The sequence below is a fragment of the Urtica dioica genome, chromosome 4, assembly GCF_054948205.1.
Source record: "Urtica dioica subsp. dioica isolate 48M chromosome 4, U.dioica_male_clone48M_v1_H2, whole genome shotgun sequence".
Taxonomy (NCBI): Eukaryota; Viridiplantae; Streptophyta; class Magnoliopsida; order Rosales; family Urticaceae; genus Urtica; species Urtica dioica.
Genome location: NC_142759.1, coordinates 2,292,620 through 2,306,587, shown reverse-complemented (window position 1 = coordinate 2,306,587; position 13,968 = coordinate 2,292,620). Strand labels below are relative to the sequence as shown.

The 13,968-nt window shown below is 32.5% G+C and overlaps 1 protein-coding gene and 1 pseudogene across 1 annotated transcript; both read left to right on the top strand.

Moving 5' to 3' along the window:
* The first annotated feature begins 2,630 nt into the window (after window positions 1-2,630).
* LOC149399205 (uncharacterized) lies at window positions 2,631-4,760 on the top strand. The gene is made up of 5 exons (XM_089612647.1): window positions 2,631-2,787; window positions 3,127-3,786; window positions 3,863-3,916; window positions 4,015-4,202; window positions 4,337-4,760. Exons 2-5 carry the CDS (start codon window positions 3,165-3,167, stop codon window positions 4,424-4,426), a joined length of 954 nt encoding a protein of 317 aa, XP_089468773.1. The 5' UTR covers window positions 2,631-2,787; window positions 3,127-3,164; the 3' UTR covers window positions 4,427-4,760.
* A 5,847-nt stretch (window positions 4,761-10,607) lies between these two features.
* On the top strand, window positions 10,608-11,475 carry LOC149399204 (ethylene-responsive transcription factor ERF060 pseudogene; annotated as a pseudogene).
* Window positions 11,476-13,968: the final 2,493 nt, after the last annotated feature.

Genomic DNA, 13,968 nt, shown 5'->3' with positions numbered 1-13,968 from the left:
ACTAATAAAAGAACATGCATGTGTAAGTACCGTTATGATATTTGACTTTATTTATCCGTATATATGCACATGTTCCACAACCTTCCTTGAACTCCAAATCTTTTGTTCTTATTTTTCATTTAGAAATAGGTTATTCTTTGCTTTGTTTGTGTTTCCTAATTAAATAGATCATTTTAATTTCATAGAAGATTCATAATCCCGACAAAAACTTGGCCCTTTTTTGTTTTAAATAAAACAAATTCTTTTGTCAAATTTGTGAATATTAACTTTGGTGAAAAGCGTGTCAACAACTATTATATTAAAATGTGAATAAAATATGCATAGATAAAGTTGTAGAACATAGTAATACAATTAAACTGAGTATATGTGTTTGCTCGTTTATATGCATTATTATTCCAAAATGAAGGACAAACTGCACACTAAAATTTGAGCACTTATCATAGTACTTTAATAATGAGATAGTGAAAGATAGTTATATGTACTCCGATTCAAAACAAAATAAAAAGAATTCGCATCGACAAAATAAAGTGTCAATAACACAATAACAACGAAAAAAAAGGTGTAGAGTTGTGTGGGAAAGTATGAGCTATCGAGACTCGGCGACCATGAGATCCGTTGCCAAGTTTAGCCCGCGCCTAAGAGCATCTCCAATGCATTTTTATCCATATAAACATTTGTGATATCTTTTACATAAAAATACTTCAATGATAATAACACCAAAAGTTGCTAAAGTGGGTCTCACTCTATTCAAGATATTGGTGTGTTTAGTCTTTTATTATTTTTTATATTAAAAAATAGTTGGCATTGGTGCTAGAATTGATTATTTTTTCATAATCATTACAACTCGTAATATTAATATGCAAAAATGAAAATGATATGGTATTGTCAAATAAGCAATAAAGCAACTTTAGTTGTTTGCATTGGAGATGCTATAACATTAACACACCCCCAAACTATTGACCCGACATCAATGACAAAAAAATCCACCGCGCCAATAGGCCACTAAACTGTAACAACCTTAAATGGAGTCCATTGACACCAACCACGTTGTGCAACCGCCTATGACTACTTTTGTTGGACCGCTTTTCTGACAAAGCAGCAAAGTCCATATGCACTAGCCTTCCACATAGTCCAAGGCAAAACGGTAGTGGTTGGAGCCACAAGTGATGAGAGATAAAGTCCGCACAATGGCATGATTTAATATGAAAATAATAATAATAATAATAATCGTACGGGAAAAAATTGGGAGGAGATCGAATGTGTGTGCCTCAATTTTTTTTTATGAATGAAGGGGAAAAAAAGAACAAAATGGTATGTTTGGTTGGATTACAAAACAATGAATTTTAAATGTGAATGGTGGTTTTTTGTCATTCGCTTATTTCACATTTGCTCTTAAGTTTTTCTCCAACAATGACTTATTTTATCGGGCTGATTGTCTTGTCTAATAAACTTAACGTATACGGTATATGATTTATATATAATATATATATATAATTTAACCAGTAATATATATATATATATCATATATATTTTATGTAATCACATACTAGTTATTGTATACAATATACTAATTATTTGATACTATATACATTATATTGATGATGTGATTATTGTATACAGTTAGAGTCGGAGAGGAGCGTCGGAATTATGTGATGGTGGAGATATTGTAAACAATATAATGATAATGCGAATTATTGTATATTGTTAGCGTCGGAACCACGACGACAACGAAAAATATTGTATACAATATACTGATAATGTGATTATTGTATATTGTAAGCTTTGGAGTCACGACGACGGCGGAGACGATCTCCCATGGGCTGTTCGAGTTCCGACGTGGCGGCGCGAAGTTTGGCGCCCTTTCGCATATCGTAGATTTGGTTTGTATAGAATATAACGATATCAATTCGGAGCCACAGCAATGGCGGAGACGGCTCCCCACGGGCGTTCGAGCTCCGACATGACGCGGAGTTTAGCGCGTTTTTGTATCTCATGGATTTGGTTTAAATACTGAACGCATTGAATAATGACATGTTGGTACTAAAAATGTACAAGCCATTATTTTCGTAAAGCTGTAAAAAAAATTCATTTGTTTTCGTAAAGTATCACAAATCCGTTATTTCAGTAATTTCCGCGAAACAAATTGCAAGATCCTAGTAATCATCTGTGTCATATGCCTTACAAATCAATCAAAATATGTAATATTATAAAATAGCGTTTTTAAGTACAATATTTTTAAAATAACCGTTACTTTAAACCTTTTCAAAGATAGCATTTTTCAAACAGTAAATAGTTATTTTCCTTACAAATGAAAGTTTAAAGTTAAATAGCAGCTCAAAACAGTAAACAAGTTAATTTTTTTTTAAAACATTGAAAAAAATTTACAACTAAAAAACGCTATTTTTGGCGTAAAAAGTTTAAGAACGCTATTCTTGCGATAAAGTACAAAATACGGTTAAAATAAGCAATACTGCATGAAAATGATGGCCCTGTATAATGGGTCTTAAAATTAACGGGGCCCGATTTACAACAATGAAGATTTTGAATAGGCGGGTTAGACCCTCTCTGTTCCCGCCAAAGAATTATTTGGAATTTGTTTCTTCTTTTTCTCTGAGCGAATTGAATCATTTATTTTTTAATTAATTTGGGGGTGTTTTTGAGACTGAGAAAGCGCTATTCTCGCGCCTTTTCCTTCAAAACAAACACTCTCTAATCCAACTTCAAACTCACTCTCTTCTTTCCCTTAATATCTCGCCTCCAATCCAAATCGCCTTCCGAAATCTCAAGGTCAGTTCCTTATTCATATGTTGATTCGATTTGATTTGATTTTGTACTCTTCGGTTTCTAGGGTTTCGTAATTTCCATTATTATCGCACTTGTCATTTCGTTTGAAATAATTTGTGAAATTGGCCAGATTTAGGGCTCGTACTGTGAATTCGGTGAAAAAACTAGGTTGATTTTACGATACATGTTGAATCATTTTGGGTTCCAGCGAAATTATTTATGAATCTGACCGCCTTTTTTAGGCTGTTCAATCGTCATTTCGTTTTAAAGTATTTGTGAAATTGACCGGCTTATAGGCTCATACTGTGAATTTGGTGAAAAAAAACTCGGTTGATTTTACAGTATCTGTTGATTCATTTTGCAATCCGGTGAGTTACGAGATGAGCGAAGATGGCTCGACCGACGGGGTAAGAAAAACCCGTGCTGTTTTTGGCGATCTGACGAACCGCCCCGCCAAGAGGAACTTCTCGGTTTTTTCCGGTCTTAAATCTTTAGACGGAAGCAGAAAGAACTCTGAAATTGACTCGCGATTTGCAAAGCAGCTTCGTACAGAGGTCAAGCAATTCATACAGGAAAGAGCTGGGACCCACCCAGCTGAGCCGAGCTTGTCCACGTCCAACAACAACAACAAGGACAAACAGCCATGCCGATCCTCGTCCAGCTCGGCCGAGACTGAGGGCTCAGTCGAGATCACGGGCTCTCAGGTCTCAGTCGCTCGAGAATCCGGCGACGCTTCGACGTGGACTGATCTCTGGAACGAGGCTTGCCGGCGCCGGGCCTCCGATGCGGGCCTGACCGACCCCGTTGTGACTGTAGTGGGCCCGACGGTCACAGTCTGCAAGGAGAGCCAAGAAGAGGGTCTCGGGCTCGGGTCAAAAAAGCCCAGTTCGGTCGAGTGGTCAAAGTTTCCGAGTCAGGGTTCTCAGTCACACGAATTGGGGCGGTGTGTAAATGTTGACGAGGACGTTCTGAAAAACTGTTCCTGTTCTTTTTGCTTGAAAGGTAGTAACAACGGTGATTAATGTGCTTGGCATAGAAAAGGTCTCATTAAGTGATTGATTTTGTTAAATTTTTGTAGCTGCTTATATATGGTCGGACCTGCAGTACCAAGATATAAAGGGTCGAATTTCTGGTAAGTATTAAAGGTTTTGTTCTTTTCAGTGAATGAGATTTCTAAGTGACCCGTTTGCATTCGTTGCCATGACATGGTTTCCTATTGTATTTCTCTAGCCTTGAAGAGGAGCCAAAAGGAAGCTAATGCCTTGGCTCAGGGGAGTAGCAAGGGAGCAGAGACCGATGCTGGTCTTGGTCAAGCAAATCCTGTCAAATCGTCCAAGCTCGAATCCGATCTCACCGGTCAATGGAAATTACTGTTTTGTCATATGGAAGATGTTTTGCGCAACGAAAACAATCAGCTTGTAAGTATGATTTTTCATTAACATCGCTCGCTTAAAATTTGTGTTCTCATGTCTTGTTTATCTGCACTATCTTTTCTATCTTTAATGTTGCTTGATTGTAATGTGATCGGTCCTTTTGGGTTCTTCTCAAACAGCAAGCGAGTTTCCTAATGCTTAAAGAATTGAGAGAGAACTGCAAGACTGATCTGGAGATTATCAACGCAACGCCTTCTCAGAACCATTAGTATGCTTCCGAAATCCCTATCTTTTTTCCGTAGCAAATACAAGGCTGTCTCGTCACTTCACTTCAGTATTGTTTCTCTAAAATGAAACACAGTTTGAAAGTGCATGCCTATGCGTAGTTCTTGCCTTGTTGTTTCGCGGGATGTAGTTCTATCAATGTTTTCACATGTCTGTAACGTATCGGTTAATTGCATGTTTTTACCGGGTTTCTTGTCCTACAATGACATGAACACATCAGCGATCAAACCTCGTTGGTTTGGATGTATTCTATTGACTTACTGGTTCCAAATTTCTTACAGCCACTCCTATAAAATTGAAGATCTTTTAACATACTCATTTTTTTATTTGTACTTTGAATCTGTCAATGCTTTAAATACTTCTATTACTAATATTCTCGTAAATTTACCGTTTGTTTTATGTAAAAAAATTGTTTTTGTATTACAATACTCGTTGGCTTCTATGAATTGAGAGATTAGGTGGTGATTTTGCTCATGATGATATTTATATAAGACACCAGATTGGAAGTTCATAAGGTAGTCTTTATATGGTTTTGCTTCTGGTTATATAGAATCAATTTAGGACTAATATAGCGATGGATGTACAGAGTATTTGCATAGATACGTGTGTTGATTGACCTTTAACATTCCATCTAAAGGGAATAGTTGAAAAACATAGTAGGAGTCTGAAAGTCCCAACTCTAGAGGCGTTTTATTTATTTATTATTAGACATATTCTTTTGCAGGCTACTACCGTATAGAAAATAGAGACCTTATCGGAATGAAAATATCTTTGGCGTGACGCCATTAAAGTAGTGGAGGCATTGACATAATTGAACAAGTGCGAAGTGATAAGTTTCAAGTTTAAACTTTATTATAGAATTCGCTCAGTTGTTAGGTGTGGTATTTTCCTTCTGCATGGTAATAATACCCATTACAGGAAAATGTCTCCACTAACATGATGGTATGAAATTTAAATACAATTCGGTTTCACAGTGCATTTTGGTAGTGGTCCATATCTCATTCGACAACTATATGTTTTTTATTTTGAAATTTTAATACACACACAACACAAGTTATGGACTTGTAATAAAATCCATAACAATATCACATGTTTTCATGTGCATTTTTATGGTCTCACGTTACAGCCATTGGTTGAGAATCTCTTTTCCCATAAAGGTGATGATCCACTATTGCACTCGTTAGTGGAAGTTGACTATCTTGGTAGTCAAAACATTGAATAATTCAATGAACTCTTTTAATACATTTTGTTTCATTCGGAGATAACCCATAATCATTTAGTGCGCTGGTTGACCTTACTATTTCATTGTTTTTAACCAATAGTACTTCTCTATTTTGTTATCTCCCACTTTTCGTAAGTGGTGGATGTGACTGATGAGTTTTTAAGTTTCAAAACAAACTAGTTTATAGTTATAATAGTTAGGTTGAGTTTAGTGGCCTTATCCAAGTTTTAGCTTTTATTTCTCCATGGTGGTTCGTCATTTATCTTCTAAGTCTTCAAACTAAAAAATTATGTTTCAATTATTGCTTATAGAACAAATGAACAATATAGCCAATGACTAGTTTTTGGGCATAAGATTGATTGATTACTCTAAGAAAAATTAATCGGATTAAGCCACTTGAAACGTTGATATTGCAATTTAGTCAACGTTTCATCTAAGTTTCAAATTTAATCACAAATGATGATTTATTATTTATTTAGCAAATTACTATATTATTCTCTATTAAAATCAGCTAACATCAACATATAGTCAATGTTTTAATATAAGTCAACTTTTTTTCCTTTCAATAATAATAATAAAAAAAGAATAGATGTTAACTTTTAATAGTCTATAATATTTTATTTATTTATTATTGTTTATTTTACACGCGATAAGTTTTTTTAAGTTAATTTTAGTTAATTTTGTTTATTTTACACGTGATAAGGTTTAATAAGTAATTGATTTATATGATTTATGTTATATAAAAGTATTTATGATATTTTTAACTGTTTATTTCTCTAAATAACTAGATTACAAAATTTAACAAACGTTAAATACATCCTTAAAATCATATTTGAAATTGGTTATATTGGTAAATTATCCTTCCTAGCTTACTATAACGTATTAATACATATTCTTCCTCAAAAAGTCATTGGCTTCCCACTATATTGATTGACAACTTTTTTTTCACAAGAAAGACTAACAAACACGTTTCTTAGTTTATTAAGTGATTCAAAAGTCAAATATTTTAAAAAGATGTTGGTCTTATAGCATAGCATTATTTTTTTTTTATTATTATTTTTTTTTAATCTGTAACATAGCATTTTGTTTATAATTGGCTTTGGGTGGTGCAAGTGAAGGCTCCCATTGAACTGGATGGCATATATATGCTTACTTAGGCCATTAAATTATGTTAATGCTAGCTAGCAATTATTTGTGGTGCTAGAATTTCTATATTAAGTCAACTAGTCTTAATAATTGTGAAGTTCTATCCTTCTTTTGGCGGTGATTGGGAAATGAATGGATGTCTTTTAATCTAGTTTCTGCAACAAGCAAGCTAAGTGCTCAGTGATTGATTATCTATTTTTCTTTGTAACTTCTAGATAGGAAATTTTGTGGTTGTCTTTGACTAATTTATAATCGAATGATTGTGAAATATCATTTATCTTTTTTAACGTAATTTTGTTCAGGGATAATTTGTATATGTATAAAATTGAATAATGGGATAGTATTTTTCTGTTTATAAAAACCTTCTCTTTCAACTAAAATTCACGAGTCAAATGAAATTACGTAATTTTTAAAAAAACTATTATAGATTAAGACTATTATAAATAACATTTTTCTCATTTTCTTCATTCACAATACATGTGGTTTAAACTCATTTAGAATGTACTATTATATTCCATTTATTCCATTATATCTAAGAGTTAGAATATTGAACCCATTTATCTATGCTTTAATTGTTTTGTGTTATACCTGCATTTATATTTTCATCAACCCTTTAATACATAACAATTGAGATATATATGTATATATTGTATCCTTAACATCTGATGTTTGATATTAGATTTTTAACTCTCCTCTTAGTTTTTTTTATTTGTTTTTCAATTGCTTAACAGTAATAATTTATGGCACGGGTCACGAATTTTAACGACCCACTCAAGAGTTGTCACGTCCCCACCCAAAAGCTTTAAACATCCACGTGTTAAATGCTGAGTGAATAGTTTAAAATCGTGCCTCGTGCCAAATAGCATTACTCATTGCTCAATGTTAATGAATTTTCTTAATATTTGGATAATCTTTTTCTTTTCTTGCTGACCCTACTTCTTTTCTTCATTGATATCTTAATCTTCTACTGTCTGTAATGATTTTTTGTTTTCTAAAATTAGTCATAAATAAAAAATTCATGATTACAAGTAATTTTATGTCATTTGTAATCTGTTTTAATTATAAATTTTTCGTTGACAATCAACATTTCGTAGGTAAATAATTTTTTTGGTCAATTTTTTGTTTAAAGTTTCTCTAAGATTTTGATCAGCATTTTTATTGACTAGACTCGATAATGTAATCATTGATTGGGAGTGACCAAGTCAATGGAGAAAAACTAATTTACATGTTGACTCCAATTATGAATCATACACGATGATGAGTAAATAAATTTTAAAATCAATATAGGTATCGTTTATATCGGATTATCTCTTTTCGCGGAGTTCAATTTCTAAGGACTATGCTCTATATTGATTTATCTTGTTTTAGCTTTAAGACTGTTGAATCTTTTGTGGCATAAATTTTAGATTGGCAAAACATTCTGCAACAGTTGTTCAAGGTCAAAGCGTCAAGGTGTTGTTCAAGTAACAATAAGTGATCAGGGTACTTATGTCTTTTCCTCCTGCGCGAAAAATAGAAACTAAACAAATTGTTTGGTTCCGAGATTTATGGACGTATAAAATCAGATTGCTTGGAGAATTTGACTTATTAGATTTTGCGAGAGATTAAGAAGTCAGTCATATAAAATCCATTGGAGAAAAGTCAAAGACGAAAGTATTTGCAAATGAGAGTTTTGTCAAACTTAATATTTCTATACATTTGACTATTTTGAGTTAGTAGATTGCTTTTCATCTTGGACGTATTAGTCCCTTCGAGTAGGTGTATTTCACCGAATATGGTTACTAATTCTTTTTGTTCTTTACTTATTTCAGTTATTGTCTGATTGATAGTTGATTAATCAAATCAATTGCTCAATCATCAATTACAATAACTAAATTGAACAACCGTCTAATACCACGTTAAGTAATTTGAAAGACCACTAACCACATGTATTAGTATTGCGTGTAATTAACTTATAAACTATATATAAAAATATTAATAGAGAAGATGTACTTTACGTGGTTTGATAATGGTGTCCACCTTGGAAAATACATGGAAAAAAGGCAAAAATCAAGAGAGTAACTAATTTTATATAATGATGTTATTAAGGTTTGTTGAACTAATTTATAACTACTTTATCGTTTCCCAATTTTAAAATACTTCATCATGTCGTAGTTTTTTTCCTGTAAAGTAAATTTGCATGACATATTTACCATGGTCAAATTTACCAACCCCAATAGAGTGATGTAACTGAGTTCGAGTAACTAAGTCAAATTGGCTCTTGGCTAAAGCCAAAAATAAAATGATAGAACGAAAAATCCAAAGGTCATTTCTCCATATCTAGTTTCAATAAAATACCAAAGCTTATTATATACATACAATATAACCAAGGCGCCGCAATTTATTTGTCAAGTCATTTCCATTATTCTGTGACCCTAAACATAAGGGTCAATTTAACCCCAAAACATCCGATTTATATTAGAAATCAAGGTCACCTTTAGCCTCTTAGTATTGTTTTATATTTGTTATATTTTTTTAATTGGCACAAATAGTCCCTGAATTTTTATGATCGTGCTATTTTAGTCTTTAACTTTTTCTGAAGCATATTGGTCTTTAACTTGTTGATTTAGTATTTTTTTTTTCTCTTTCGAAATTTTATATTTACATGTAGTTTATATATGTGTTTTAAGTTTTTTAGGTGTTAAATTGTATATATAAAAAACTAATTAATTGTTTTGCTAAAATGAACAACAAAACTATTGAATTAATAGGTTAGGAGCTCAAATGCTCAAAAAAATAGTCCGGGACCAAAATAATACAATTATAAAAACTCAAGGACTATTTGCTAAAAAAAAAAAAAACCTTTCACTAATCCTTACACTTGTTTACTAACTCCCTTTTAATAATCATACTTTAGCTTCAAGAGAATGACGGATTTCACAATCGTGATTAGAGTTAACATAAATTAACAACCCATGTGTACTAGGTTTAGGTAATATTGATAAATTTAACATTAATACATTTTTGAGAGATTGGTGATATCAAAACCTATCCTTCAAACAGCCAAAATTTAGCTGATTTAATAAATCTAGGAACAAGGCAAATTCAACACTTTCGAAGATTAAGGATGGATTTGATGACTAATGGTAATTTAAGGTCAAATTCAATATTAATAATAATGCTGAAGGTGAATTTTGATATTTTTAAAAATTAAGGGAATAAATTTTGCATTTCAATAAAATTTAAAGAAGACATAATATTTTCCAAAAAAATTATTGTTCCATTTTAACAATCAACGTGTTTAACTTTAACTTTAACCCAAACTAAAATGTCCAACTTAACCTATTATAGTTAACAAATAAAAAAGAAAATATTAAAATTAAGAACTGCCAGTTGACAATTGAGTTTGAGCTACTTAAAATTGGATTAATAGTCTCCCACATTACTGGTCTAAGTAGAGTATAACTTCATATACTTTTTTTTTAGAAAAACGCACGTGTTGTTTCGTAAAAATATGAGCTTAGTCCAAAACTATTCAGCAAAAAAAAATTAATGAAAACAAATCGTAATGTGCACGAAAAAACACTATCTCGTTTAGTCCTTACTGGAGAAACGACAAAAATAAATGGTGCTCTCAAACAAAAGTTGCGTGCGAATAACAGTCTAACACGTGTAATTAGCTAGCGTTAATTGAAAATAAAATATAAAAAAGCATCTTTAAAATTCGTGATGAGCGTGACGTATCAATCAATTAAATAAAAACATTAGAAAAGTCAAAACATCGTAGAGCGTGAGAGAGGTAGGAATATTGTATAGTATAAATAGAGACTCGGAAGGAATTTTATTGAGCAAAACAAAGAAGAGAGAGAGAGAGAGAGGTACAAAAGCTGAAGAATCTTGAAAAACTATCAAACAAACCCACAAAGTTCTTTTCTTTTCATTTTAGTCCTTCAAAAAACAGCTTCGTTTTAGAAAGAAGAAAAAAACCATGGCAACAACAACTACTACAACAGGCATATATACATACACATACACCCAAACGAATAACACAGAAGCTTCATGGTCAGAGTTGACCAAATCTCTCTCGCCTTTCATTCCAAGTCCAACGCCACCGATCTTCTCCGACCCGGACCTAAACACGCTCTTGTTCTTCCAATCCAAATCGGGTCAAACAAAACGGGTCAAGTCAGAGGGTGGTAATAAGAACTACAGAGGCGTTCGACAGAGGCACTGGGGAAAATGGGTCGCCGAGATCCGATTGCCGAGGAATCGGACTCGGCTCTGGCTCGGAACATTTCAGACCGCCGTGGAAGCCGCCATGGCTTACGACAGAGCCGCCTTCAAGCTCCGGGGAGACCTAGCGAGGCTCAACTTCCCTCACCTCCGAAACCACCTCGCCGCTGACTCGATTCTCCGATCCTCTGTTGACGTCAAGCTCGCCGAGATCTGCAAAGGCCTAGGTCCGACGGAGGACAAGGCGGTGGCTTTGGGGCCCAAGGCGGAGCCGGAGGACCTTTCATATTCGTCGTCGTCGGATTCCGGCGAGATTGCTTCTTTGGATTTCTCGTCGGAGTCATTTTCCGACGGAGGATGGAATTGGGGAGAGAGTGAGAGTTTGTCTCTGTGGAAGTGTCCTTCAGTCGAAATTGATTGGGACGCTCTTTAATTAATTACAAATATATCATATATATGGCTCTTGGAGATAGATTTTTTTTTCTAGAATCTTCAAAAAAAAATTTGGGTGCAAGATTTTCTTGTATTTTCGGCGAGGCTGGTAGTTTTTTAAATCCTATGCCTCGGTGAGTCCGGGTGTATAATAGTATTACTCTTTGCAGAATAATAATAATGAAAATAGTAATAATAATAGTCATGTAATTTAAAGATTTCGCCTTGGGGTCATACTCTTTTATTTTTTTCTTTTATCTTTTATTTCGCCTTGGGGTCATACAATTATATATTCTAAAATTGTATAGGAGGTGTAGGAATTTTTTTTAAAATTCAGATGGGCATATATAAAAAAAATCATGTAATTTTAAGCTAAACATACAAAAAAATGACTTTGAAGAAGTCACGCCACATTTGTTGAAAAGAATAATATTCATACTTACATATATATAGATATTCGAGAAATAAAATATTTTCAAACTCATGTTTTAAGATTCCCTTTCTTTTAAAAGGGAATATTCAAAATTTTAAAATGATAAGTTTACGCCTTTTACCGAAGTGAAAATTATCTAAGAAAATCTCATGCCCAAGTTTGGGGTTAATTTTTTTTGTGGTATTTGCATCTTATGTCACAAATTGGCAATCCAATTGCAAATAAGTCACACGCAAAATTTTTAGAAACTTGTAGAGGAAGATGCAGTGATTTTTAATGAAGTATTGTAAAAATTCAAAAGACATGTAATAACTAATAAAAAGATTAAATGATGAAAGAGAGTAATTTGAAATTTGCACATGTGACATGAATGTAAATACGTGACACAAATGCAATTTTGACAACTTTGTGACACAAATGCAAAAACCCGACGAATTTGTGACATTGACGCAAATTTCCCATTTTTTTTTTGCAATTGATTTGAGCCTTTTATATAATCCTGTTTCTGGTGGATACATAAGAAATGAACCGTATTTTACTTTATCTCAAAGAATGGCATTTTAAATATTTTATTGCGAAAATAACAATTTTTATTTTTTTTATAGCTTTTTTTTTTAAGATTTATTGTTACAATTTCTCTATTTTAGATGTGTTGCACTAAACATACGATATTTTTGTAATTTCCCCAGATTTTTATCAACAAAGTAGAATGACATGTGCTTTCCAACCTTCTTGAATAGGGATATTATTTCCTAAAAAAATGGATATTACAAAAATAGCATTTATTAAGTGTATCATCCCCAAAATAACAGCTATCTTTTAAAAAATAATTCTTTTTAAAAGGTAAATAATTGTTTTCTTTATAAATATAATTGTACACGTTAAATAATGTTAGAGAGGCCAAAAATGTAAATAATTTTTTAAAAAAAGGCTTAAACATTAAGAAAAAAAAATGACCGAATACAACTTAAAAAATATTATTTTATAGTAAAAAGTTTGAACATGTTATTTTCGTGATAAAGTGTGAAAACGGCTATCAGAAGCAATTTCCACAGTTTCAATGTGATGTTGACCTTTTCTAGAGAAAATCTCAAGCCCAGATTTGAAGTATAAGTGATTTCTGATTAGGCCTTTTGTTGTAGCCCATTTGAATGGATTATGGGCTCCCTTAAAAGCCTGGGATCAAAGTCAAGAGATGTAAGCCCGTGATCGAAAAATTCACCGGTTTTATATCTTAGACCTAGAACCAATTTTTTTTTTTTTTTCAACACTCGTTATATTTTTTTTTTTTTCCTTCTTTGAGGAGTCACCTTAATCAAATTTTGTAACAAGAAAAGAAGAAGAATCAATTCTCTTTTATTTGAGCCGTAAGCATAATCATTCATAGGTCAACAAAATTCAGATTATTTTTTATGTGATATATTTATTTTCATAAACAAAAATGTGACAGAGCGTGATGCTTGATGAATAAATAAATAAATAAATTTATTTATTTTTCTTTAGAAAAGTATAAAAATGACTTGCCGGTATACCAAAAAATGATAAGTAATTATCAGAAAGAGAGTCCTACTATAGTGAGTATGTAATGCATGTCCTCATCAATGGTAGTGTGGGATATGTCTTTGTACTCCATGTGAATGAAAATCCCTTTGCCCACATGACACATATTAATGTAGTTCCTTTTTATTTTTTCTTTCTTCTTTGTTCTAAAAGTGAAAATTATTCTTTGAGATAGATTGTGAAGGGCCTAGAGGCCATTCAAGAGAAGATTCTACCAATTTTAGATTTTGTGCCTTACCAAGAATCCGACATTAATTTGTGATCAAAATTTCCTTATCAAGTTGAGGAATATCGGTGGCCTTACCCTATATAAATAATTAATATATTTGATTCACATAGTAGTAAAGGTAAATATCTTAAGAATCTTTTTGACTAACCCAACGTTAGTTATGATATTTATGTTACTTATTATCTTAATGGTTCTCGTTCTAGATCTCATTACTTTTAATGGTCATATATATATATTCTTATAGCATATCTATGCAAATCAACAATAAATATAATAATAATATTTGTATGCG

What these genes read in the sequence shown, in the direction of transcription:
- LOC149399205 (XM_089612647.1), top strand. Translation starts at nt 3,165, where the DNA reads ATGAGCGAAGATGGCTCGACCGACGGGGTAAGAAAAACCCGTGCTGTT. An exon ending in TATAAAGGGTCGAATTTCTG is followed by an intron (nt 3,917 to 4,014) that starts GTAAGTATTAAA and finishes GTATTTCTCTAG; the next exon opens with CCTTGAAGAGGAGCCAAAAG. An exon ending in GCAACGAAAACAATCAGCTT is followed by an intron (nt 4,203 to 4,336) that starts GTAAGTATGATT and finishes CTTCTCAAACAG; the next exon opens with CAAGCGAGTTTCCTAATGCT.